General features: G+C 30.2%; 3 protein-coding genes across 4 annotated transcripts; 2 read left to right on the top strand and 1 right to left on the bottom strand.

Moving 5' to 3' along the window:
- The first annotated feature begins 310 nt into the window (after positions 1 to 310).
- LOC111684348 (AP-3 complex subunit delta) lies at positions 311 to 12,862 on the top strand. 2 transcript variants are annotated; one of them, XM_046946244.1, is made up of 15 exons: positions 311 to 874; positions 3,204 to 3,299; positions 3,801 to 3,929; positions 4,044 to 4,184; positions 5,535 to 5,664; positions 5,732 to 5,871; positions 6,132 to 6,205; positions 9,639 to 9,787; positions 9,861 to 10,208; positions 10,275 to 10,446; positions 10,507 to 10,663; positions 10,724 to 11,393; positions 11,450 to 11,584; positions 11,879 to 12,011; positions 12,079 to 12,862. In XM_046946244.1, the coding sequence occupies exons 1-15, from the start codon at positions 779 to 781 to the stop codon at positions 12,614 to 12,616; spliced, it is 3,108 nt and encodes a 1,035-aa protein (XP_046802200.1). In that variant the 5' UTR covers positions 311 to 778; the 3' UTR covers positions 12,617 to 12,862. The 2 variants fall into 2 exon arrangements, with proteins under 2 accessions (XP_046802200.1, XP_023302265.2); XM_023446497.2 differs by lacking the exon at positions 6,132 to 6,205 and adding an exon at positions 9,158 to 9,231.
- A 2,871-nt stretch (positions 12,863 to 15,733) lies between these two features.
- LOC111684350 (gamma-tubulin complex component 3) lies at positions 15,734 to 23,574 on the bottom strand. The gene is made up of 7 exons (XM_023446499.2): positions 23,176 to 23,574; positions 22,753 to 22,982; positions 22,284 to 22,541; positions 21,182 to 22,220; positions 20,926 to 21,118; positions 20,529 to 20,850; positions 15,734 to 16,768 (listed from the first exon to the last, which is right to left on the bottom strand). Exons 1-7 carry the CDS (start codon positions 23,321 to 23,323, stop codon positions 16,058 to 16,060), a joined length of 2,901 nt encoding a protein of 966 aa, XP_023302267.2. The 5' UTR covers positions 23,324 to 23,574; the 3' UTR covers positions 15,734 to 16,057.
- Positions 17,725 to 18,654, top strand: LOC111684349 (peroxisomal multifunctional enzyme type 2). The gene is made up of 3 exons (XM_023446498.2): positions 17,725 to 17,844; positions 17,935 to 18,090; positions 18,335 to 18,654. Exons 2-3 carry the CDS (start codon positions 17,958 to 17,960, stop codon positions 18,550 to 18,552), a joined length of 351 nt encoding a protein of 116 aa, XP_023302266.2. The 5' UTR covers positions 17,725 to 17,844; positions 17,935 to 17,957; the 3' UTR covers positions 18,553 to 18,654.
- Positions 23,575 to 24,098: the final 524 nt, after the last annotated feature.

Here is a 24,098-nt window from a genome sequence, read left to right on the forward strand (position 1 = left end):
TAGGTTTTTTTTTTACAAAATTTGCATTTAATTGTTTTTATAACATATAGCATTATATCAGTAGAAAAGATGTTGAGAAAAAAGTCAGCATTTTAAACAAAAACTGACTATTTCTCTGCCAACGTTTTGCTAAGTGTTGTGATAAATATTTATCTAATATAAACATGGTCTTACAGTCGATTTTAAGCCGTTGTCAATATTTTTAGCGTCAGCCGCTGACGCCGTTAATATTTGTCAGCAAAGTAACCAGCTCTGTGTTTATGGAAACGTAAAAAAGACATTTGTGCAAAAAAATCTGTAAAGAAGAAAAAAGAGAAATTCTTTTGCAGTTCGCATAAAAAATACTTAATATAACATATTTTCCTTTAAAAAAATGTTAAAAATATTACAAATGCTAACGTTAACTAATTAAAAACAAAATAATCTTGAATTTTTAACGCTAGAAACAAACAAAATCCTATAATCTAACAAATTCTATGCAAAGTCAAAGAAGTGAAGGTGCATTGAGTGCAGAAAAGAAGAAAAAAAAATCAATTCATGAACCCAAAGACTTGTCGACATCATCAAAGCTGGTTTTGTGTTTTAATGCTTTTAGATTATTTCTTCTTCGTGTATTGTTAAAATTTCAATGAAAACCTAAGAAAAGAGAAACAAAGAAAAAAAGTATATAAATATTTAAACAAGTGGAAAGCCGCTTTCAAAAATAAATTAAAATTAATATCCAGATACTAATTAATCTCGTGTATAAACGCCAGAAAATTTCGGTAAAGCAAGTAAAATGGCTCTTAGAAAAGTTAAAGGGAATTTTGAGCGTATGTTTGATAAAAATCTAACAGATTTAGTACGTGGTATACGCAATAATAAGGATAATGAGGTAAGTTCTAATGGAATGAAATAGATAACTAAAAAAAAAAAATATTCTTTAAACGGACTAATTACATTTTTTCGTAACTCACACAGTCCCAACACCCCCCGAAGGCTTTGTTTATCTTAATTTTTATCGTACATACATACATACAAACATACAATAATACTATTTGGTATTTAGTTGTATGTATATTAGGATGGTTCTTAAAAGAAAATATGTATGCGACTCCCTAGTAAATGAAAAGTTTAAGATATTTTTAATGTGTCACCTTCATTCCGATGTATTTTTTAAAGGAGGCTTTATGTTTTCAATAGGTTATGCTTAGCCCGAAAATACGTTTTTTCTAAATATTATCAAAATATCTTAAAACAATTAATAAATTCAAATTTTTTCAAATTTATTTAATTTTCTTAAAATTTTCTAAATAAATTGTTGGTAACGATCTGTCATGACGCTGAAAAGAGCTTATAACAACTAGGATATTTATGCACTAGCTAACCATTAAGACACTTAAACTTAAAAGTGCTTATATAACACTCTAATGTTGAAGCCCTTACTATATAAAGATCGATCTTAATAGAGGTCTGTCTTGACAGAATGAATAACCTTTAGTTATACATACCTTAAAACAATTACTAAAAACCAAAGTATTAGTTAAAGTAAAACCTGATCAAGATATTTACTTAACTTAATTTTTCGGGAACTTTTGGACCTTAAAATTTTATTTTTTGAAGCCCGACCTAATATACCTAGTCAGCCAGAGAGATATTTTACAATTTATTGATGGCGTTGTTGTTTTTAATTTTCTTACACCCCCTCATTTAAAGTCTAGTTTTTATTTTTTTTTGTATTTTCTCTTCTTCATGTAAACAGATGTTCTATTACTCATATATTTTTCTGCTGCACCTCCTTTTTAGATTCCGGTATTTAGTCGTTTATATTATATTTTAGTAACTTGTTTATAATAATGTAGTACCTACTTTTATTGCTAAACGTTTAAGCATTTATGCTGCCTTTTTGCTTATCATAAATTTCCACTTGGTTTAACTTGGAATCTGTTCTTTTTTATGGTTTTTATGCTTTCTTTTTTCAATGTTTTTCAGTTGTGTGCTGTGCTTACCCTGGTTCCTTTTGTGTTTGTTTTGTCATTTAGATAATTCACCTCATTTAAATATTTCTTCTTATCATTTACACTAGTATTTTTTTAATTGAACAAAATGCAAAGACATATTTATACACACATTAAGATTAAGGCATTTAAATGGTTTTTAAATAGGTGAAGTGTCCAATTTTTTTAAAACATGTTTTAATCAAATTAAATATTATGTATAAAATTTAGCTTAATTTGGTGTGCTATAATATTACTCAGGGGGAAACTAATTAAAAATGAAAGTGCAGTAATAGTTTGTGCTGACATCAGAAAACTTTATGATATTGTAGGGAGGGATTTCCTTAATATTTAATTAAGTCATTTCATCGTCTTTACAACATATATTTTTATATACCGAACTAGAACAGAAATTGAAATGAACTAGAACAGATCTAAAACAGAACTAGAACGGGACTAGAACAGAACTAGAAGAGAACTAGAACAGAACTAGAACAGAACAAGAACAGAACTAGAACAGAACTAGAACAGAACTAGAACAGAACTAGAACAGAAATAGAACAGAACTAGAACAGAACTAGAACAGAACTAGAACAGAACTAGAACAGAACTAGAACAGAACTAGAACAGAACTAGAACAGAACAGAACTAGAACAGAACTAGAACAGAACTATAACAGAACTTGAACAGAACATGAACAGAACTAGAATAGAAGTAGAACAGAACTAGAACAGAAATAGAACAAACCTAGAACAGAACTAGAATTGAACTAGAACAGAACTACAACTACAAATTTTAAAAATAAATATTCCATCCGGGATACTAATAATTTACAATTTTTAGTTTTTTTAATTATATTTTCCTAACATTTTTTATAATAAAAAATTAAATATTAATATGTGCAACACTATTTACAACGTAACTTTTTTAGTTTTATTCTTGTGTGTTTGGTTTTCTTTCTATTTTGTGCTAGCTTGCCTCAGATACCAGTTTTTTTTCGTTTTGGCATGCAATTACCTGTTAGATATGCAGTTTAGTTTTCCAGTTAATAAAACATTTTGTTACTAGGAATAATATGAAAGTTTATAATTGAGTTCAACAATTCGTTTGGTTTCACTTTAACAGTTTGCAAAATTTTTTTAAGATAAAAAAACAAATTAATACAATTACTCTGCTAACAAAAAAAAATATAATTATAACATAATAATTATTTCTTTAATTTTTCAGGCAAAATATATTTCACAATGTATTGAAGAAATAAAACAGGAACTACGCCAGGATAATATAAATGTTAAGTGCAATGCTGTGGCCAAATTAACATACGTAAGTTAAATGATCTCAAAGACCTACCTCAATTAAACTTATTTTTATTATACTGTATACACAATGTGCAAAATGTGACTTTTAAATAAAGAACAGCAAATTAAAAGAATAAAAAAATAAAATAAAACTAAAACCACAACCAATTAAAGTCATAAATGGCAAGTTGCTTACATCAAAGATATTAACATGAAAAATACTTAGACAAAAAAAAAAGAAAAAAACAAAAACGTTCTTAAGAACCACTGCACATTCTAAAAAAGCACTAGAAAAACAAAGAATCTTAAAGTGTCTTTTGCTGAGAATTTAAAGCATCATCTTGTTTTGCTAGGAATGCGATATATTTTAACTTGACAAGGAAATTTTTAATGCTTACTAATAACTATTGATTTTATATTACGAAATGTATACTTTTTATTTGATTAAATGCTGTTAATAAACTAAGTTTTCTTCTATTAACTATTCCATTTTCACCTCCCCCTTTTCATCCTCTTTTTATTGCAGATTCAAATGTTGGGCTATGATATTTCATGGGCTGGCTTTAATATTATTGAAGTAATGAGTTCATCACGTTTTACTTGTAAACGTATAGGATATTTGGCTGCCAGTCAATGTTTTCACCCTGATAGTGAGGTATATATATACTTGCTGCTGCTTTTAAATATAATGATGGCTCGTTAAATAAATGTTGACGATTTAATCCTTTAATTAATTCCTTATTTTATTGTTTGTTTTCATTTCTCACAGCTTTTGATGTTAACTACGAATATGATACGCAAAGATTTAAACTCACAAAATCAATATGATGCTGGAGTGGCCTTAAGTGGTCTTAGTTGCTTTATATCTCCCGATTTATCAAGAGATTTAGCTAATGACATAATGACTTTGGTAAGTTAGCAAAAAAATATTGCTTTTATATTTATTCCGTATGTAATTTTTGCACTTAAATTTAACTAAAATAAAATTAGAACTGTACTAGTACTATACTAGAACTAAACTTAAACTGTCCTAGAACTAAACTAGAACTGAACAAGGACTAAACTAGAACTAAACTTAAACTGACCTAGAACTATACATACTAGAACTGAACAAGGATTAAACTATAAGTAAACTAGAACTGAACTAGAACTGAACAAGGATTAAACTATAAGTAAACTAGAACTGAACTAGAACTGAACAAGGATTAAACTATAAGTAAACTAGAACTGAACTAGAACTGAACAAGGATTAAACTATAAGTAAACTAGAACTGAACTAGAACTGAACTAGAACTGAACTAGAACTGAACAAGAACTGAACTAGAACTGAACTAGAACTGAACTAGAACTGAACTAGAACTGAACTAGAACTGAACTAGAACTGAACTAGAACTGAACTAGAACTGAACTAGAACTGAACTAGAACTGAACTAAAACTGAACTAGAACTGAACTAGAACTGAACTAGAACTGAACTAGAACTGAACTAGAACTGAACTAGAACTGAACTAGAACTGAACTAGAACTGAACTAGAACTGAACTAGAACTGAACTAGAACTGAACTAGAACTGAACTAGAACTGAACTAGAACTGAACTAGAACTGAACTAGAACTGAACTAGAACTGAACTAGAACTGAACTAGAACTGAACTAGAACTGAACTAGAACTGAACTAGAACTGAACTAGAACTGAACTAGAACTGAACTAGAACTGAACTAGAACTGAACTAGAACTGAACTAGAACTGAACTAGAACTGAACTAGATCTGAACTAGAACTGAACTAGAACTGAACTAGAACTGAACTAGAACTGAACTAGAACTGAACTAGAACTGAAATAGAACAGAACTAGAACTGAACTAGAACTGAACTAGAACTGAACTAGAACTGAACTAGAACTGAGCTAGAACTAGAACTGAACTGAACTAGAACTGAACTGAACTAGAACTGAACTAGAACTGAACTAGAACTGAACTAGAACTGAACTAGAACTGAACTAGAACTGAACTAGAACTGAACTAGAACTGAACTAGAACTGAACTAGAACTGAACTAGAACTGAACTAGAACTGAACTAGAACTGAACTAGAACTGAACTAGAACTGAACTAGAACTGAACTGGAACTGAACTGGAACTGAACTAGAACTGAACAAGAACAGCACTAGAACTAAACTAGAATAAAACTAAAACTAACTCAGAAGTGTCCAAAAATTAAGCTATTATTGATATACATTTTTTATGTTAATTTTTAAAATTTTAGATGAGTTCCACCAAACCATATTTACGCATGAAAGCCGTCCTTATGATGTATAAAGTATTTCTACGTTATCCTGAAGCTTTGAAACCTGCATTTCCTAAACTCAAAGAGAAACTAGAAGACCCTGACCCAGGTTTTTATCAACATTCTTCGACTTTTGCCTAAAAAAATATTTCATATTATTTATTTTTTTTTTTTAGGTGTACAATCAGCTGCCGTTAATGTTGTTTGTGAATTAGCACGTAAGAATCCTAAAAATTATCTTCCTTTAGCTCCTGTATTTTTTAAGCTAATGACAACATCAACCAATAATTGGATGCTTATTAAAATTATTAAATTGGTGAGTTTACCCATTTTATGTTTTTTTGTTACTGTAAACACTCACTGTATAAAGAAAAATTTTCAAGTGTAAAAGTATAAAAATTAAAAAAAGAAAAAAACAAAAGAAAATAATGTACAATTTCAACACTTTTATTTAGTTTTTGCTTTGGTTTATTTCTTTTAAATGATTTTTAAAAAGAACTCTTTAATTTTTATATCCTTCCCACTTTTTCTTTTTCCTACCTCGTATTCGAAAACGAATCAAACAAAAATCAAAAGTTTGCCAGCCTTACTACAATTGAACCAGCGTTGGGACGTAAATTAACTCAACCCTTGATTGAAATTATTTCCAGGTTTAAATATGTTTCTCTATAATTTTTCTTTGTTCTTGGTTTTTTTTTCTCTTTTTTAAACTATATTGTTTAAAGTTTTGTTTTGTTTTTGGGATTATGTGTCTTTCTTGAGATTGACTTTAATTATTTGATTATTTTTTTTATAATTTCTCCATTAGCTATAATTGTTTTTGGAATTTTAGTTCATTTTTAATCCTCTCCCACCTTGCCTACACGTTTGTTTGATAAATTCCATTTATTTGTTTTCTTTTATTTTAAAATAAGCTTCTTTTGTAGTGTATTTCTTTTATGTTTTTCTTTTTACAATTAAGTTTTATTGTATTTTTGTTTTACAAACACAAAACGTCTCAAAACAATTTAAGGGAATATTTCAATTTCCAAACACTTTATAATATTATAAATTAAAAAAAATAGCAAAAACTGTTTGTAGCCAGATGAATCACTAAACACGTAATCATTGAATCATTAAGCTATTTGTTTTAAAACATTTCAATATCAAGCTCAATATAAAGCACCTAAAGGATAAAACTTTGTTTCACATTTAAATTCACACAACTTGTTTGGATCTGGATTTTAGCTTTAGGCTTACACAAACATAAATTGTCTTTTTCCTTTCACCAATAATTTTTAAAGCACTTTGTTTAGAATTTTTTACTTTAAAATAGGAATAGAGTTGATAGGTTTTTAAGTTCATTTACTATTATTGAGTAAGTCGAAGTCCAATTCTTTGACATTAGAAGGTTGGTAGGATATAACGATCATTCACAACTATTTAGTATTAACCTGTTGATTCTTCGATATTGGAAGAGGCAATAGCCTTCTACAAAAGATACGAGTAAAGATGTCAAATCACCCTCATTGGCATCTATTGAAACGGTACATAGTGATTGCATAAATCAGTTCTTAACAACCGTGTTCTCCGACATTGGAAGGCTGGTAGGATACACCTTTTTGTATAACAATCATTCACAACTATTAAGTATTAAAATGTTGATTCTTCGATATTGGGAAAGGCAATAGCCTTCTACAAAAGTTGTCAAATCACCCTCATTGGCATCTGTTGAAACGGTACATAGTGATTGCATAAATCAGTTCTTAACAACCGTGTTCTGGGTTTCAACCAATTCTTGTAGTATCAGTAGGATGCACGAACACACCAGGACAAGTCATTGCGAGCCATTGTCACCCTTCTTTTATAAAGATCATTCACAACTACAACGTGTTAATCTGTTTATTCTCCGACATTGGGAGAGGGAGGCTACAGAAGGCTGGTAGAATACACCTTTTTGTATAAAGATCATTCACAACTATTAAGTATTAACCTATTGATTCTCTGACAATGGCAGAGGTAATAGCCTTCTACAAAAGTCTGGGTGGGATACCTTACCTTATAAATAGCTTGTACAGGACAAGACCTTGCGAGCCATTGGCTCCCTTCATGAATAAAGAACATTCACAACTACTACGTGTTAACCTGTTAATTCTCCGAAATTGGTAGAGGCAATAGGCCTCTACATTCGCATCTGTTGAAACGGTACATAGTGCTTGCATAAATCAGTTCCTAACAACCGTGTTCTGAGTTTCAATCAATACTGTAGTATCAGTAGGAAGCATGAACAGACCTTACTAATAGCTCGTACATGACAAGTCCTTGCGAGCCATTGTCTTCCTTCTTGTATAAATATCATTCACAACTACTACATGTTAATCTATTAACTCTCCGACATTGGGAGAGGCAATAGCCTTCCACAAAAGCTGGGTAGGATACTCAACTTTTTCAGTGCATTTAATGACACTAGTACCGTTGTCAAATCACTCTCATTTGCATCAGTTGAAACGTTACATTGTACTTCCATATATCAGTTCTTAAAGAACATTCTCTTTCTGTGTTTTGGGTTTAAACCAACCATTGTAGAATCAGTAGGAGGTACGAACGGACTTGATCAATAGCCGTTACAAGTCCTTGAGGCCATTGACTATCTCCCGTATTACCATAAAATATTTGTATTCTGTTAAAGTCCTGAGTCAATTTCCACCTCCTAGTTGAGAACCCTGCTGGGATTTTAATACATTTAGTAATACTTTCATACATCACTTAATGAAGCTTACAACAGATCAGATGGCAACTTTAAAGCATTTTTTTTCGGATCAGATAAAATATACCTTTCAACCTAACCTACTTAAGTTCTCTAGAACTTTCTCAAAGATAGATCCGTAATACTTTCATGTATCACTAAACGAAGCTTACAACAGATCCGATAGCGACCTTAGAGCATTGTTTTTCGGATGAGAAAAAATATACCTTTCAACCTAACCTACCTAAGTTTTCTAGAACTTTCTCAAAGATAGATCCGTGATAAACAAATCGTTGTTGTATTCCAATACTAAATTCACAGAATGTAGAATACATTCATATATTTTAAGATTAGTTACGGAACTATTAAGTGCTGAGGAATGGCTAGATATTAATTGCCAAACGAATGCGAGAAGTTTTTAAGTTTTTCTATATAATCCAAAGGAATTGTTAATAAATTTCCTTATACCTATTACTATATAATATAAAATACCTGCATCTACAATTGTTGTGGTTTTTATTATGATTGTATTTATTATATTCCTTAAAAATCCTTACCAAATTATATAAATTTACATATAATCAACCTGACAAATCTTCAAAAGCATTTATTACATCATAATTAACTAACTATGTTATCTCACTCTTACTCTTTTGCTCTCTTTAAACCACTCTCTATCTCTTTTGTTTCAATCATTATCATTAAAAATCTTCTGCAATGATTATTCATTAAATCAAATCAATTCAATAATACTAATACTACAACTACTATACAACTCCTAGAAAATAAGTTCATTTGTATATTTATTATTGTTGTATTATTTATTGAGCTTGTTTTATCATTTTCTCTTCTTTTTTATCTCTTTTTGCATTTGCAGTTTGGCGCTTTAACTCCTTTAGAACCCCGGCTAGGAAAGAAATTAATAGAACCACTCACAAATCTTATACATAGGCAAGTTTATGTTTTTTTTGTTTTTTGATTTTTTGTTCATAACAATTCAAATTCTATACAATGCAAATCAATTGAAATGTTTATAAGCAAAAATATATTTATTTTGTTATTTTTATTTAATTTTAAATGAGCGTGTGTGTGTGTGTATTTTTTAATTTTTTTTTTTAAATGTAATGCAAAATTTTGTTAAAAATGCAATTATTTTGTTTTCTTAATTTTAAAGTTTTTTTTTTTTTTTTTTAAGCAAAAGCCATTCTCACCTAAAATGCTTTGTTATTGATTTTTGTTTAATTAAATTTTTATGGTATTTTTTTTCTTTATTAATAATTTTTGTTAACTTTTTAAAAACTTGAATATAAATTAATAAATTTTTTTCTTTTTTTTTACAACTTTACACCAAAAAATAGCACTTCTGCTATGAGTTTATTGTATGAATGTATAAATACTGTCATTGCTGTTTTAATCAGCATTAGCAGTGGTATGCCAAACCATAGTGCCTCTATACAACTTTGTGTACAAAAGTTGCGTATATTAATAGAAGACTCTGATCAGAATTGTAAGTTTTTTTTTTAAAGATATAAATGTTTTAAAGAAAATGGTTATTAAATTGTTATTTACTTTCATTACAGTGAAATATTTGGGTCTTTTGGCCATGTCTAAGATTTTAAAAACTCATCCTAAAAGTGTTCAAGCTCATAAAGATCTCATTTTGGCCTGTTTGGATGATAAAGATGAATCAATACGTTTAAGAGCCTTAGATCTGCTATATGGCATGGTTTCGAAGAAAAATCTTATGGAAATTGTTAAAAGACTTTTGGGTCACATGGAAAGAGCCGAGGGTTCAGCCTATCGTGATGAATTGCTGTTTAAGGTAATTGAGATCTGTTCACAAAGTTCATATTTGTATGTTACCAACTTTGAGTGGTATTTAACGGTATTAGTGGAATTGATACAATTGGAAGCTGGTTCCAAACATGGTAATTTGAAATAGTTCTTATGTGCAATGAAATTCGTTTGTAAGTAAGTTTAATCATTATATTTAGGTCGCTTAATTGCTGAGCAATTACTGGATGTTGCCATAAGAGTGCCTGTAGTACGTCAATTTGCTGTCAATGAAATGACTAATCTTTTAGACACCTTTACCGTTTCCTCCCAAAGTAATTCTATGTATGAGGTTTTATATGCTGCTGCCTGGATAGTGGGAGAATTTTCAAAGTATTTTCAATAAAATTTACATATTTTTCTTACAATTAATTTTGTTTTTCTATTATACAGTGAACTAGAGGATGCTGAAAGAACTCTTAATATCTTATTAAGGCCACGTCAAATACCCGGTCATATACAAGGAGTTTTTGTGCAAAATGTGGTTAAATTATTTACCCGCTTAGCCACTACTTGTCTAGAGAATGAAGATCCCAATGGTTTAATAAGAGTAGGTTTCATTTTTCTTTAATTTATTGATGTTTCTTAAAGGTTTCCTTCAACCTTACAGCTGTCTGATCATGTTTTGGAAAAATTACAAGATTTTAATAGTTCTATTGATATTGAAGTGCAAGAACGTGCCAATTCCGCCTGCATACTTATTGAAATGTTAAGAGCTCAATTTAATGATAATGCTACTGCTGCTGCTGCTTGTAATCATAATATAGATTTTATAGGCGCTGATAGCAATGAAACCGCCGCCCAACTCCAGCCCACAGCAATACCCACATTGGCAATTGAGATTATACAAGAAATGGCTTTACTATTTGCCGGTGAACTTATACCGGTAGCACCAAAAGCCCAACGTAAAGTTCCTCTACCCGATGGTCTCGATTTGGATGAATGGATAAATCCACCGCCCGAAGATGAATCCTCCTCATCGTCAAATGATGAAAAGGAAGAACTTTTTGTTAGTTCTTCGGCGCAACATGATGAGGCTGAGGCGGCCAGACGAAGAGCCAGCGAAGAGTTAACACCCGAACAGATTGAACGTCAACGTATGCAGCGGTTAATAGAACAATCGAATAATCCTCACTATCTGAAATCTTCACCCTCAACGCCGGACGTTGCCTCAAAAGGAAGATCTTTGAGCAGTAATAATTCACAAAATGCCGAATACGATAATATAGATGAAATACCTATAGCAGAGCTGTCGTTAGATGTTCCTTTGAAAATTGGAGGTATGAAACGGAAATATTTGAAAAAAATTTCAAATCTAAAATCTCTCCTTTTTCAGCCACAAAACGTTCTGATCAATATCTTTTGCAAGAGAAAGCCAATGCCAAGGACAAGAAGAAACACAAGAAATCGAAAAAGAGCAAAAAATCAAAATCAAAAAGCACTTATAACTCAACATCCGAATCGGAAGATGGTAAGTGAAAGCTTATTTATATGAATTTCAATTTACTAAAAAGCTTTCATTAAAAGGCTTTTCTATAAAAAGCTTTTTTATTTTCAAAAGTTAATGAAAAGCTAGTTTATATAAAAGCTCCAAGGAAAACATGTTAAACATGTTTTTAAAAAGCCTTTTTTTATTAAAAAGCATTTCTATAAAATTTCTTTTCGTTTTTAAGCTTAATTTTAATAGCTTTATTTAAAAAATATGTTTTTCTTAAAAGCTTATGAAAGCTTTTTACATTATTTATTAAATTTATCCTATTTACAGAACCTAAACCTTTACACATTGTTAACACCACACTGGATATGCCAGAGGGTGTATCACTCTCTGATAATGATGACAAAGATGGTAAATTTGATCCCGATGATCCACACAGAGCTTTAGATATAGAATTGGATATGTAAGTTTCTAAAAGAAATACATAATACAGCTTATTATTATTATGTTCCTTTGTCTTTTTAAAACAGACCCGATTTAGAAGAACCCAAACAACAAAGATCCTCTAAGAAATACTCCAATGACTACGAGAAGACTGACAAAGAACACAAATCAAAAATGTCGTCTTCATCAACACATCAACATAAAAAAGAAAAGAAAAAAGATAAAGACAAGGAAAAGGATAAACTTAAAGACAAACATAAATCTTCTTCTCATTCCCATAAGAAATCGACAAAAACTTCAACGAGCAACATAGGCGGAGTAAATAGTGCCAATTTATTAGGTACTTCCATCGAAGAAATACAAACTTCTTACTCCAACGAATTGGAAAAGCGTGACAAACAAAAGTCTCATCATAAATCTTCAAAGGAATTGAAAAATTTACAAAACGAATTAGATGCTGATTCGACGACGTTGACTACCTCTAAGAAGAAAAAGGACAAAAAAGAAAAACATCATCACAAGGATAAGAAAAAATCTCATAGTAAAACATCAACAACCAATACAACTACTCATGATTATGAAGAAGCTTTGGGTATATCAACGCCAAGTAAGGAAATTTTTTAAAAATAATTATTTGTTTCTTTAAAATTACTTTTTTCTTTTTTTGATTTGTATTAAAAAATTTCCTTAATGTTTTGTTTTGAATAACTTAAAGGCAATTCCTCTTTGATTTGAGTTAAACGTAATAATTTGTTTGTTTATGTTTTTCTAAGAATTTTAATTTTGTTAAAAAGAAAAACTTCTGTGTTAAAAGAGTTTTTGTATAAAAAAAATATTAAAAAAACAAACAAAATCTATAAATGGTACTGTAACAAAATTATGAACAATTATTTACAACTTATATATTATATAGTTTATAGTTAAAACAAAAGAATAAAATAAAAAAACAAAACAAAATTTAACAACTAATAATAAAAAAACAAACAAAATATTTTATATATAATCATATATTGTATAGTTTATATTATAATCAAATAATTTAAACATAAATATTCTAAAATTATAAAATATATACATACATTACCTACCTATATAACTATGCAAAGCCTAATTAGCTACTACTACATAAAATACATAATACATCTACTATATTACAATATTACCTTCAACAAAAGAGAATAACAAACACAACAACTTTCAAATGATCAACTGAAAAATAAACAATTTCTATATATTGTCAGTTACAAAAAAAGAAAACAAATTTGAAAACAAAAAAAAAACGCATATTATTACAACAAATTGGGATTTTAAATCGAATTTTAAAATATTATTTTCTAAGATGTTGATTTTTTTCTTCTTGTGTTTATTAACTATTAACCATCCATTAGTTTTTATATAAGTATATGAAAAATTATTACTGATCAAATTTATAAAATAAAACAAAAAAGAAATATATATATTTAAAATAATAAAAAAAACATTATTTGTATGGCTTCGTTATAGAATCATTCCATTAAAAAAAGATAAAAGTAGATTTTGTGTTGAAATAAATGTTTAACTGTGAGTATGCTTTCTGAACTGACTAGCAAACTAACAAATTAATGAATTAATTAATGAATTAATAATTAGCTGACAAATTAACTAACTAACCTACTAACTAAATGACTAATTAACTAACTTACGAACAACCTAACAAACTAACTAACTATCTATCTATCAAATAAGCTAGCGAACTAACTAAACGACTAACTAATATATGAACAACCTAACTATCTAACCCACGAACTAAATAACTGACTAATAAAGTAACGAACTAACCTACTAACTAACTAACTTATGAATAACCTAACTCTCGAACTAAATAACTAGATACTAACTAACAAATAAACTAAATGACTAACTAACATATAAACAACCTAGCCAACTCACGAACTAAATAGCTATCTAACTCACGAACTAAATTACTAACTAACTATCTAACAATTAAATTAACAACCTAACTAACTAACAAATAAACTAACAAATCAACATGCTAACTAAATGACTAACTTATAAACAACCTAACTAACAAATAAACTAAAGAACTAACTAACCTACTAACTAAATGACTTGATAACTAACAAATAAACTTAACTAACCTACTAACTAAATGACTAACTAACTTATGAACAACTAAACTAGCAAATACTAAATAAATGACTAATTAACTAACTAAATAACTTACGATCAACCTAACTAACTCACGAACTAGTTAAGTAACTAGCAAACTAACGTACTTACTAACTAAATAGCAAACTAACTAACCAAATAGCAAACCAACTAACTATCTCATTAAAAAAAACGTTTGTTAGTTTTTTTTAATGAGCTAGTTAGCTAGATGACTAACTACTTTACTAACTACCTAACAAATAAACAAACTTACAACTGCAATGTTCCCACGACAATTGGATCTCTGCTCCGGAACGACCCGATTCTCAATCGGCCAAAGATTGTCAACTCAGCAACAGCTGTATCAATCGTAAGTTTTTACCCCAGGGAAGAACATCCAGTTACAGCCAACCTGTTACAACAACAACTAACTTAAAATTAAGGAACTAATCAACCTACTAACTGACTAACCAAGGAACTAACTTTTACTTACTTATTTTTTACTTACATATAACTAATTTATTTACTTACATACTAACTTACTTACATACTTATTTATTTACTTACTTGCTTACTTTCTTACTTACTTATTTGCTTACTTACTTTTTTACTTTCTTACTTATTTACTTACATACTAACTTACTTACTTACTTTCTTACATACTTACTTATTTACTTACTTACTTACTTACTGTATTACTTTCTTACTTACTTACATATTTACATACATTTTTATTTACTTTCTTACTTATTTACTTACTTGCTGTCATTCTTATTTACTATCTCGTTCTTTTGTTTCTTTACTTGAACAGGACATTTCGCACATAGAGGAGGTAATGCATAGAGATTACTGAGAATATTTTCTTGCACTGTCAATGCTCAAAAAGTATCGGAATCAATTGACGGGAGGACACTTAGCCTAGTTCCCTTGGCATTATTCACATTCTAATATCCAGTTCTAGAAACAAACAAACCTTTGAAACATTTCCAGTTTAATAAGAACTTCCATATTTTCAATAGACAGCTCGGATTATTAACAAAATCATTAGTGGAAAAAAACAAACGTATGTAATTTTTTTTATTATTGCTTTTTATAACTCTGTGTAGTTTTTGAAAGTATTCTTTAATTAACAATTAATTTTTTTAAACCTTACTTTTAAGTTTGTTTTTATTTTAACAAATTTTTAATGTTATTTTAATTTTGTGTTTTATATCATTATATTTATTGCTTTAAAAGACCAAATTTATTAATATAAATAATACGTACGAAAAAAAGAATTATTTGTTTAACAAAATCAATACTTTTCCTAAAAACTAAATTAGAACATTTAGAAATTTGCTTAAAGGACAACAATTTCTAAATAACCAAATGAGGTTTTAAATAAAATAAGAAATAAGAAAAAAGGCAGAAAGAAAAGAAGAAAAATAAATAATTTAGAAATAGTTAGAATCGAAAGAAACAAAAAGAGATTTCAAAATTTTGGAATAGAAAAGGCAATTCATTTACTTTTAAGAGATTTTCATTGATCCTAAAACAGGATTTGATTGAGTATTCAAAACAATATTTTAATTTAAACAAATTACAATTTTTTTCTTCTTACAATATTTCACAACATGTTTTTAAAATCATATCCTTATTATAATCGTTTAAAACCAACGGACGTTTAATGTTCTCAATATCATAATTATCTACGTAAAAGTGATTAAGTTTCCATTTCAAGCAGGTATTTAAAGTATTGTTTAAAGATGAGTTTGTGATTCTATAAGGCGGCTTAGGCTTAGATTTAAAATAATTGGCACTGCAACTACTACTATAATAGTGGCAATTATGGTTATTTGTGTTTATAAGTTGTGTATCCGTTTCCATTTGAGAGAGGTTAATCGAAGGCATATTGGTGTTGTTGCTTAGATGTCTGGGTCAATTTAAGCTTGATATGCGGCTGCCTAATAAACTTTTATTATTGTTAAAATATACATTACTCATGCGCATATGTTCGAATGTTAATGGGACACCCAAACGTTGATCTCGCTTCTTGTAGTATTCATTGAAATCCAAACGTATGCCAAACAATTGTAAATTATGATCATTATTAGAATTGAGAGCCAATAGAAAGCATCTGACTGCCTTTTCATAATCACCACCAATGTTTTCCAAAGACTTGTGATAACTGCTTAAAGTCTGTTCGAATATCTTGTGTTCTTGATCTCTTTCCAATTTCTTTTCGGCTGTTATACCGAATTTACCCGACTTTTCTGATTCTTTTATATCATTGGCAAATTGCTTACGGGCGTTTAACTCCCGGAAACATAATTCATAGAATTTATCTTGCCACACCTCCAAGCGTATTATGCCTTCATATACCGTTTCCATATTGTGACAAAGATCGTTGGACGAAGAGTCAAGGAAGGCTCCACACTTAATGGCACTTAAAAACTCATCGTGAGCATTAAGTATGTCATCCAATGCTTTTGCCTGTTGTACTCTTTCTTGCAATTCAGCCCAAGAACATTCTATAACTTCGAAAAGAATGTAATATTGCATTTGATGTATAAAATGTATCATTTCGGAAGTAAAGAGATGCAAACGATATAAGACTTTATTCAATTCGGTAGCCATCGAACGCAGAGGCTAGAAAAATAAAGTTAAAGTTATTGTTAATAAATTTTATAAAATAAATTTAAATAAAAACATAAATGTCCATTTTCTGGCTAAACTATAGGAGCTAGGGCCAAAAGAATGAAAATCAGTGATCACTTGTATTTCCTATAAAAACTCAATTTTTGAGCCACAACATAAAAGTCCATTTTCTGGCTAAATTAAAGCCGCTAGGGCCAAAGGAATGAAAATCTGTGATCACTTATATTTCCTACCAAAACTCGATTTTTGAGTGAAAACATAAAAGTTCATTTTCTGGCTAAACTAAAGAATGAAAATCTGTGATCACTTTTATTTCCTTGTGAAAACATAAAAGTCCTATTTCTGGCTAAACTAAAGGCGATAGGGCCAAAACAATGAAAATCTGTGATCACTTTTATTTCCTACCAAAACTCGATTTTTGAGTGAAAACATAAAAGTCCATTTTCTGGCTAAACTAAAGGTGCTAGGGCCAAAAGAATGAAAATCTGTGATCACTTTTATTTCCTACCAAAACTCGATTTTTTGAGTGAAAACATAAAAGTCGATTTTCTAGCTAAACTAGAGGCGCTAGGGCCAAAACAATAAAAATCTGTGATCACTTTTATTTCCTACCAAAACTCGACTTTTTGAGTGAAAACATAAAAGTTCATTTTCTGGTTAAACTAAAGGCTAAACTAGAGGCGCTAGGGCCAAAACAATGAAAATCTGTGATCATTTCCTACCAAAACTCGATTTTTGAGTGAAAACATAAAAGTTCATTTTCTGGCTAAACTAAAGGCGCTAGGGCCAAAATAATTTAAATATGTTATCACCTTTATACAAAATTAATTTTTGATATTGCCATTTTTCTACACCTCAAAAAGAAACTTCATATCACATACGGCAACCTTAGCTATGGCGTATTGTCAAAGTTAACAGTGTGGTGCAAATGTTATTAACAGTAAAACAAGTATTTTTTAATGAATGAGAAAGCAGTTGTTTACATTAACACAAAAAGAGTAAACATTTTAACATAAAACCAAATAGAATTTTCAAGCAATTAACATTTCATTTTGTCCATTCCAAGTGTAAGCATTTGTTAAGAAAAAAAATCGTAGAAGTTTTAATTTGTAAGTAATTAATATAAAATTTTGTAATTTTCTTTACATTTACAATAGTACGCAAACAAACGCCGAAAAATATGACTCTTTCATCTGACGCTGTTTTCCAAAAAATTGCCGATGGCATTAAGGGCAATGAAGCCAAAGCTAAGGCTGTAAATGGTATTTTCTTGTATAAAATCACCAAGGATGGCAAAGTAGCCAAGGAATGGAGTAAGTTTATAGTATAATTTATTATATAAATAAAGAAAAAACGACGTAATTCCATTGTGTACAACTTGGGATCAAAGGGCGTTTTTCATTTGCTCTATCGAAAGAAACAAATTTACAACTGCTAACACTACTACTAAACGACTGACAGACTGACTGTGCTGTTAACAACATGACTTCACAAAATAATCAATTGTGTTCTCCATTGCTTTTTTCTAATCTACTAATTTGTTCTACTAATAACTAGCTTTGGATTTGAAGAGCTGCAAGATTTATGAAGGTCCCGCTCAGAGTGTTAAAGTTGATACAACTTTGACTGTCAGCGATGAGGATATGGTTGATATTGCTTTGGGCAAATTGAATCCCCAGGCTGCTTTCATGAAGGGTAAACTTAAGATTGCCGGCAATATTATGTTGACCCAGAAATTGGCTCCCCTATTGAAACAAGCTGATGCTAAATTGTAAAAGGTTTTCACTACTACTTTATAAACTTAATATCTTTTTTTATATAAATATATAGTCACATAAGTTTTAAGTAAATAAAATAATTTGTTGTTTTCAAAAGTTTCTTGTGCGTGTGTAATATGTAAATTTAAGTATGAGTATAATAAACATTTTTGTAATAAATCCCCTATATGAAAAAAAAACCTAGCATTACATTTAATTATCTGGTTGTTATTATTGACCCTTGATACACCTTGCTGTTGGGCCTGATAAAAATCCATATTATCGTTTTGATAACAAAGTAACAAAAAAAAAACGAGTGTCGTCGCTTAGTATTTCTAAGTAAAAAAATCCATAAAAGTATGTCTATAGAATAAAATATACTAATAGTTTTTATAAGGATTAGATTAGTAATCTTATCCGAAATTTTTGCTGTCTTAGTTTGATTATAAATAGAAAATGTTAATGTTAGATTTTAATGGTTAAGAGTCCATTTGTTGTTTGCTCTATGTTGATTTTATGCAAATTTAAATGTGGCTACCGCAAAATTGAATATTTTCTATAGAATTTTAATATTTAATTCTTTAATAAAAAGTGTATTTAATGTTTAGACTTGCAAATAGAATTTTCACCATTTTTTTAGTATTTTAGAAATGATTAATCAATATTAGTATTAAAGGTTCTTAACCCACAATTATTTAATTGCGGTGGTAAAACAGTTCCTGAGAGAATGAAATAAAAATAACAGATTGGCTGTAACTGGAAGTTCTTTCCTGGGGAAAAACTTCCGGTTGATACAGCTGTTGCTGAGTTGACAATCTTTGGGCGATTGAGAATCGGGTTGTTCTAGAGCGGATATCCAATTGTCGTGGGAACGCGATCTACAGATTTCTTTGCACTTGCGAAGAAAACTGTAGATAACTTAGGTCAACAAAAGTTACTAAAACTTCGGAATGCCCCGATTCTCAATGTGCCAACTTATTAAATCAATTGTATCAACTAAAAGTTACCCCAATGGAATAATTTACAATCAGAGTAAAGCTTTTGCCAGAGGATATTAAGCATAGTAAGTGTTTTTTCAAAAGATCTTTAGACGATAACGACTCAAATCAACAATAGTTAGAATAACTTCTTAATGACCCGATTACCAAGGTACGACGAGCTGACGAACTTGCCAGAAACGGTGCGATGGAACTATAAGAAATGGCTCAGATCAGGTGAAAACACCGTTTAATCTCGAGGTCAACCTGGCCTCTATATGATATCCCTAAGTCTATTACTATTTAGCTTTCGTAGGGAGCATATTAGAACGCTGTTATCGGTAATACCGGGACAATCACCCCTATTCTGCATTTCGATTACGTTTACGCATTCAGTTACGCAACGATCGAAAAAAGGTATTCGAACAAAAAACTTAATCGTAAGAAAAAGAAGAAGCAATTCCATTTCATTTCAATGCTTTACGAACGTATGTATTCTGCGTTACGGTCTTACTTACGTTTTTGTAAGTTGTTGTTTATGAGTCGAATCGAAATGCAGAATACCAAAGTTGACAAACGGAGAAAATCTCGATTCGAATTGAAATGCAGAATAGGGGCAATGATACCAGAAGAATAGGTCTCCAGTACAATGACTACTGCAGAAGTTGTCACAATGAGGAGGAGGAAACTATACCTCATCTCCTCTTTACTGTTCGACATTTAGAGGAATATCCTAAATATCGTGAATCGAACCGGCTGGTTTAAATCTGGGAGTAGTGAGAAGTTTTATAGCAAAATACTCTTATGACCAACGGGACAGAAATAGTGGCTACACTTCCTACCTAACCTAACAATTGCATAAACAAGTTTTTTTTTATATCATAAAGTTTTTTCCCAAGCGACTAATTTACCAGAAGAATGGACTGACTAACAAAAAAACTCTTTCCTTCATCGAACAAAATTTTTTTCGATTAATATTTCTTAAATATATAAATAAAAATATTTTCTAAAACTTACCTTTGCATTACACTTTTGATCTTTCCATATTTTCGAAGACAAAACAAATTCCATATGTTTCATACGCCATAAGGGTTTAAACAACACCTGATATATACACATCGAAGGCTCCAGCATAGTGGCCAATGGACCACGTACGGTATATTGTAAAGATAATATATCCCAACCAATATCACCATCACAAGGAGACATTAATCTAACATCTAAATGATTTAATATCTCTGGATCATCGTATTGGGCGTTAGTCGAACGAATTGCAGCGTCCATAATGGAAGACAAATCATAGGAATACAATTCTTTAGCGGGTTTATCAAGTTCACATCTGTTAACGTATAAAAATAATACATATATTAGTTAAGTTTTTTGATATTTAATAATTGATTAAAACTAAACTTACTTTAAGTTTTCCATTAAAATGCCGATAAAATCGCCTTGACCTAATAGCAAATAGCGGCGCATGGCCTGTAAGTGTTCCAGTAGTTTATGTGGACCCATAACAATATCAAGAACACGTTTCGAAGTATTAAGATATATGGCATCAATTGTTGAATGCAGTTTCGTATCAGCCACCGAAGAAAATATATGTTCAGCTTTAAAAGTAACAAGAACAACTTTAATTTTATTCATTAATTCTTCAAATGGCGCATACTAACCATTTTCTTCTATACAATGTCTTAACTCATCTCGACCTTTAACCGGCTGCTTATCTTCACATATCTCACATAGAAAATTAATACTTTTACCGGTTACCAAAATTTTATGCGCTAAATCTGTGGATACGAAATTCGGCAGCATGGACGAACGAACACGATATTTATCATGCCACAAACGATCTGGTCCCACTTCAACCAAACATTCTATAAAAAATTCACCATGAGGATCACATATTTCTCCTTCCAAAAGCCACTTCGTTAGCATTTGATATAGAGGACCGCATATGGCTAACAGCAATTCTTTGGCAATATTTTTAACCATGGGATTGCCATTGTTCATAAAACCATGTACCGTTGAGGCTAAAGCACCACCTTTCTTTTCCTGACAAGCTTCGGCAATAGAAGCTAAAAGTTGTAGTCTTTGTAGAGGATCTACAGACCAAACAAGAATTTTCATTAAAGTTAAACGTTCGGGGCGCGAAGGACAATTGAAAAGGGCAAATGTTTCGCCTTGGCGTTGTTTATTGAGTTGTTCCTGTAGCATGGCCACCATGCCATAGTATTTGGTGAGCTCTGTTTTTAATGCAGACACAAATCCCTGACCCATTAAGCCCAAAGCACATAAACCACTTTTGGTATCGGTGTACGACTGTACTAAATCATGATAATAACCCAATTCGGCTAGACGTAATAACATACCAGCCTGCACCACATTTAAAGATTTCGCTTTAACATCCAATTTAAATTTTCCCGAAACTACATCTTTCTTTAAGTATTTTCCTTGAATACCCGTAAAGGCATAAATGACATTTTGTACAATGTCATCGTTGAGATTATTTTGGGTTTCTTGCATTTTAGTTAGATCTGAGTTAGCAGAACTACGCAAAGGAAGATGAGTACTGGCGGCAGAAGGTAACATGCTTGTTGCCGGCATTGTATCATTTTCAGAACCACTTCTACTGCCTCCACCACTTTGTGTTGTTTGACGAAACATTGATATTTTATGATTTAAATCTGAAGAATTATAGATATTCGAAGCCTTAAAGTAGAGAGATAATTGAGAAGTTAGTTGGAAGTTAATGATGCATTATCAACGACTTACATTTCCTGTTGCCATTAGAGAAATCTGAGGCGTGCCCGCCAATGGTTGAGATTTGTGCAAAAGATGACTTCTAAAGGAAGTCATGCTGCTGTTTGGTGGTAAGAATGCATTCGGATTACTATAACGATGTCTTTGTAAGCCGGTTGTTTTCAAATTTGAGGCCGTATGACCATAACCATTCTCTGCAGTTGAATATTTTGAATCAGCCATATAATAAAGAAATGTTAATAATGCACTTCGTTGCTGTGAATCTAATTGCTGAAAATTTTGTTAAACACCAAATAATATTTAAATTCTGATTATTTTAAAAATTTTAATAAACTGAAGTCAATTTTCAAATACTTTTAAACACAAATTGAAGCGGATTTATACTATTTCTAAAGTCTCTTTTTAAAAGAAACGTTTTCTATAGAAAATCACTTGAAATTTGAACTTTTCTTTAATAAAAACTATTTCTAATTCAACTTACACTGGCTTTTAATTGTTCATGCAAATTCAAAAATAATGCAGAATTATGACGAGATACACCTGCACTTGAAGTGCCCAAAACAGAAGATGATGTTGCAGCTCCGGAAGATTCGGTGGTATTAAGATGTTGGGTTATTTTAGCTACCAATGATGCCTCATCATATGGTAGCGTAGATCCCAAAGCCGAGGGGCAGTTTGATATGTATTGGGTAATGTGGCGCAAAATGTCCCCTGGAAATGTTAAATGAAATAAATTAGTAAATGTTATTAAAATAGCTTCGCCACAAACACCCACAAATTAAATCCAATACAAAATTAGACAGATAATATTGATGAAATATTTTGTTTAATGCAGACAACACGAGAAAAATTAAATAATTTTTTTTAATTTATTTTTTACTATTTGACATTAGAAATAACTTACTGTGATTGTCTTTTGATCCCACAAAACTTTTGCAAAGCCTTTCCAATAAATCGTAAATATCTTTATAATTACTGCGTCCTCCACCAGAGGCAGCTGTATGCGAACCGCCACCACTTACTGTTGGTGTTGTGGTCACATTAAATGACATAATTGTGCCTGTTGTTTAATTATTTTGTTTTCTTGAAATTTAAATAATTGTCTGTAAAAAATTCCAGGGCACTTGGCTCCTTGTCTCATGGACACAATTTCACTCTCAATCTTTCACTCACTCTCTTTCAAATAAATATGAACACCGTTTTTTTTACTTCTTTCCTCAAATAACAACAATGTCGCGAAAAAGAAAACTAAAAGGCAACAACAAAACCAACTGTCTATGTTTTTGCTGTTTTTAAGGATTTCTTTTAATTATTTTTGTTATTTTCTTTTAAAAAACTGTAGAAGGTGCGTAAACTTTTTATTAATTGTTTAATTATTTTTATTATAATTAATATTTTCCTTGATTTTTGCGAATATAAATTTACAAACAACAAAACAAAAAGTTTTCAAAAAAAGTTTTCTTTTGGCTTTTTATATTCTGGCGTTGCCAGAAATAAAACTTTACTATTAGGATAATATTAACCCATTAGCAGGTTTATTATCTCCTTTGTTTTCTTGCAGGGATGGTTATATATATATATATATGAAAATAACTTTAAAACTTCAAAGTTATACTTCTCTAATATATTTTCTATAAAATTTGCTTTATAAATGTTTCCTAATGATTTTCTTTTACAGAGTATTTATGTATAAAATAAACTCTCCAGCTCAGGATTAGTGATTTTTTCAAAAAATAAATCAGATGGCAATATGTATGCAATAAACATATGGCAGCACTAATATTTTGATTTATCTGTTTCCATTTGACATTTATCTGGGCGTTTGGT

The sequence above is a fragment of the Lucilia cuprina genome, chromosome 3 (assembly GCF_022045245.1).
Source record: "Lucilia cuprina isolate Lc7/37 chromosome 3, ASM2204524v1, whole genome shotgun sequence".
NCBI lineage: Eukaryota > Metazoa > Arthropoda > Insecta > Diptera > Calliphoridae > Lucilia > Lucilia cuprina.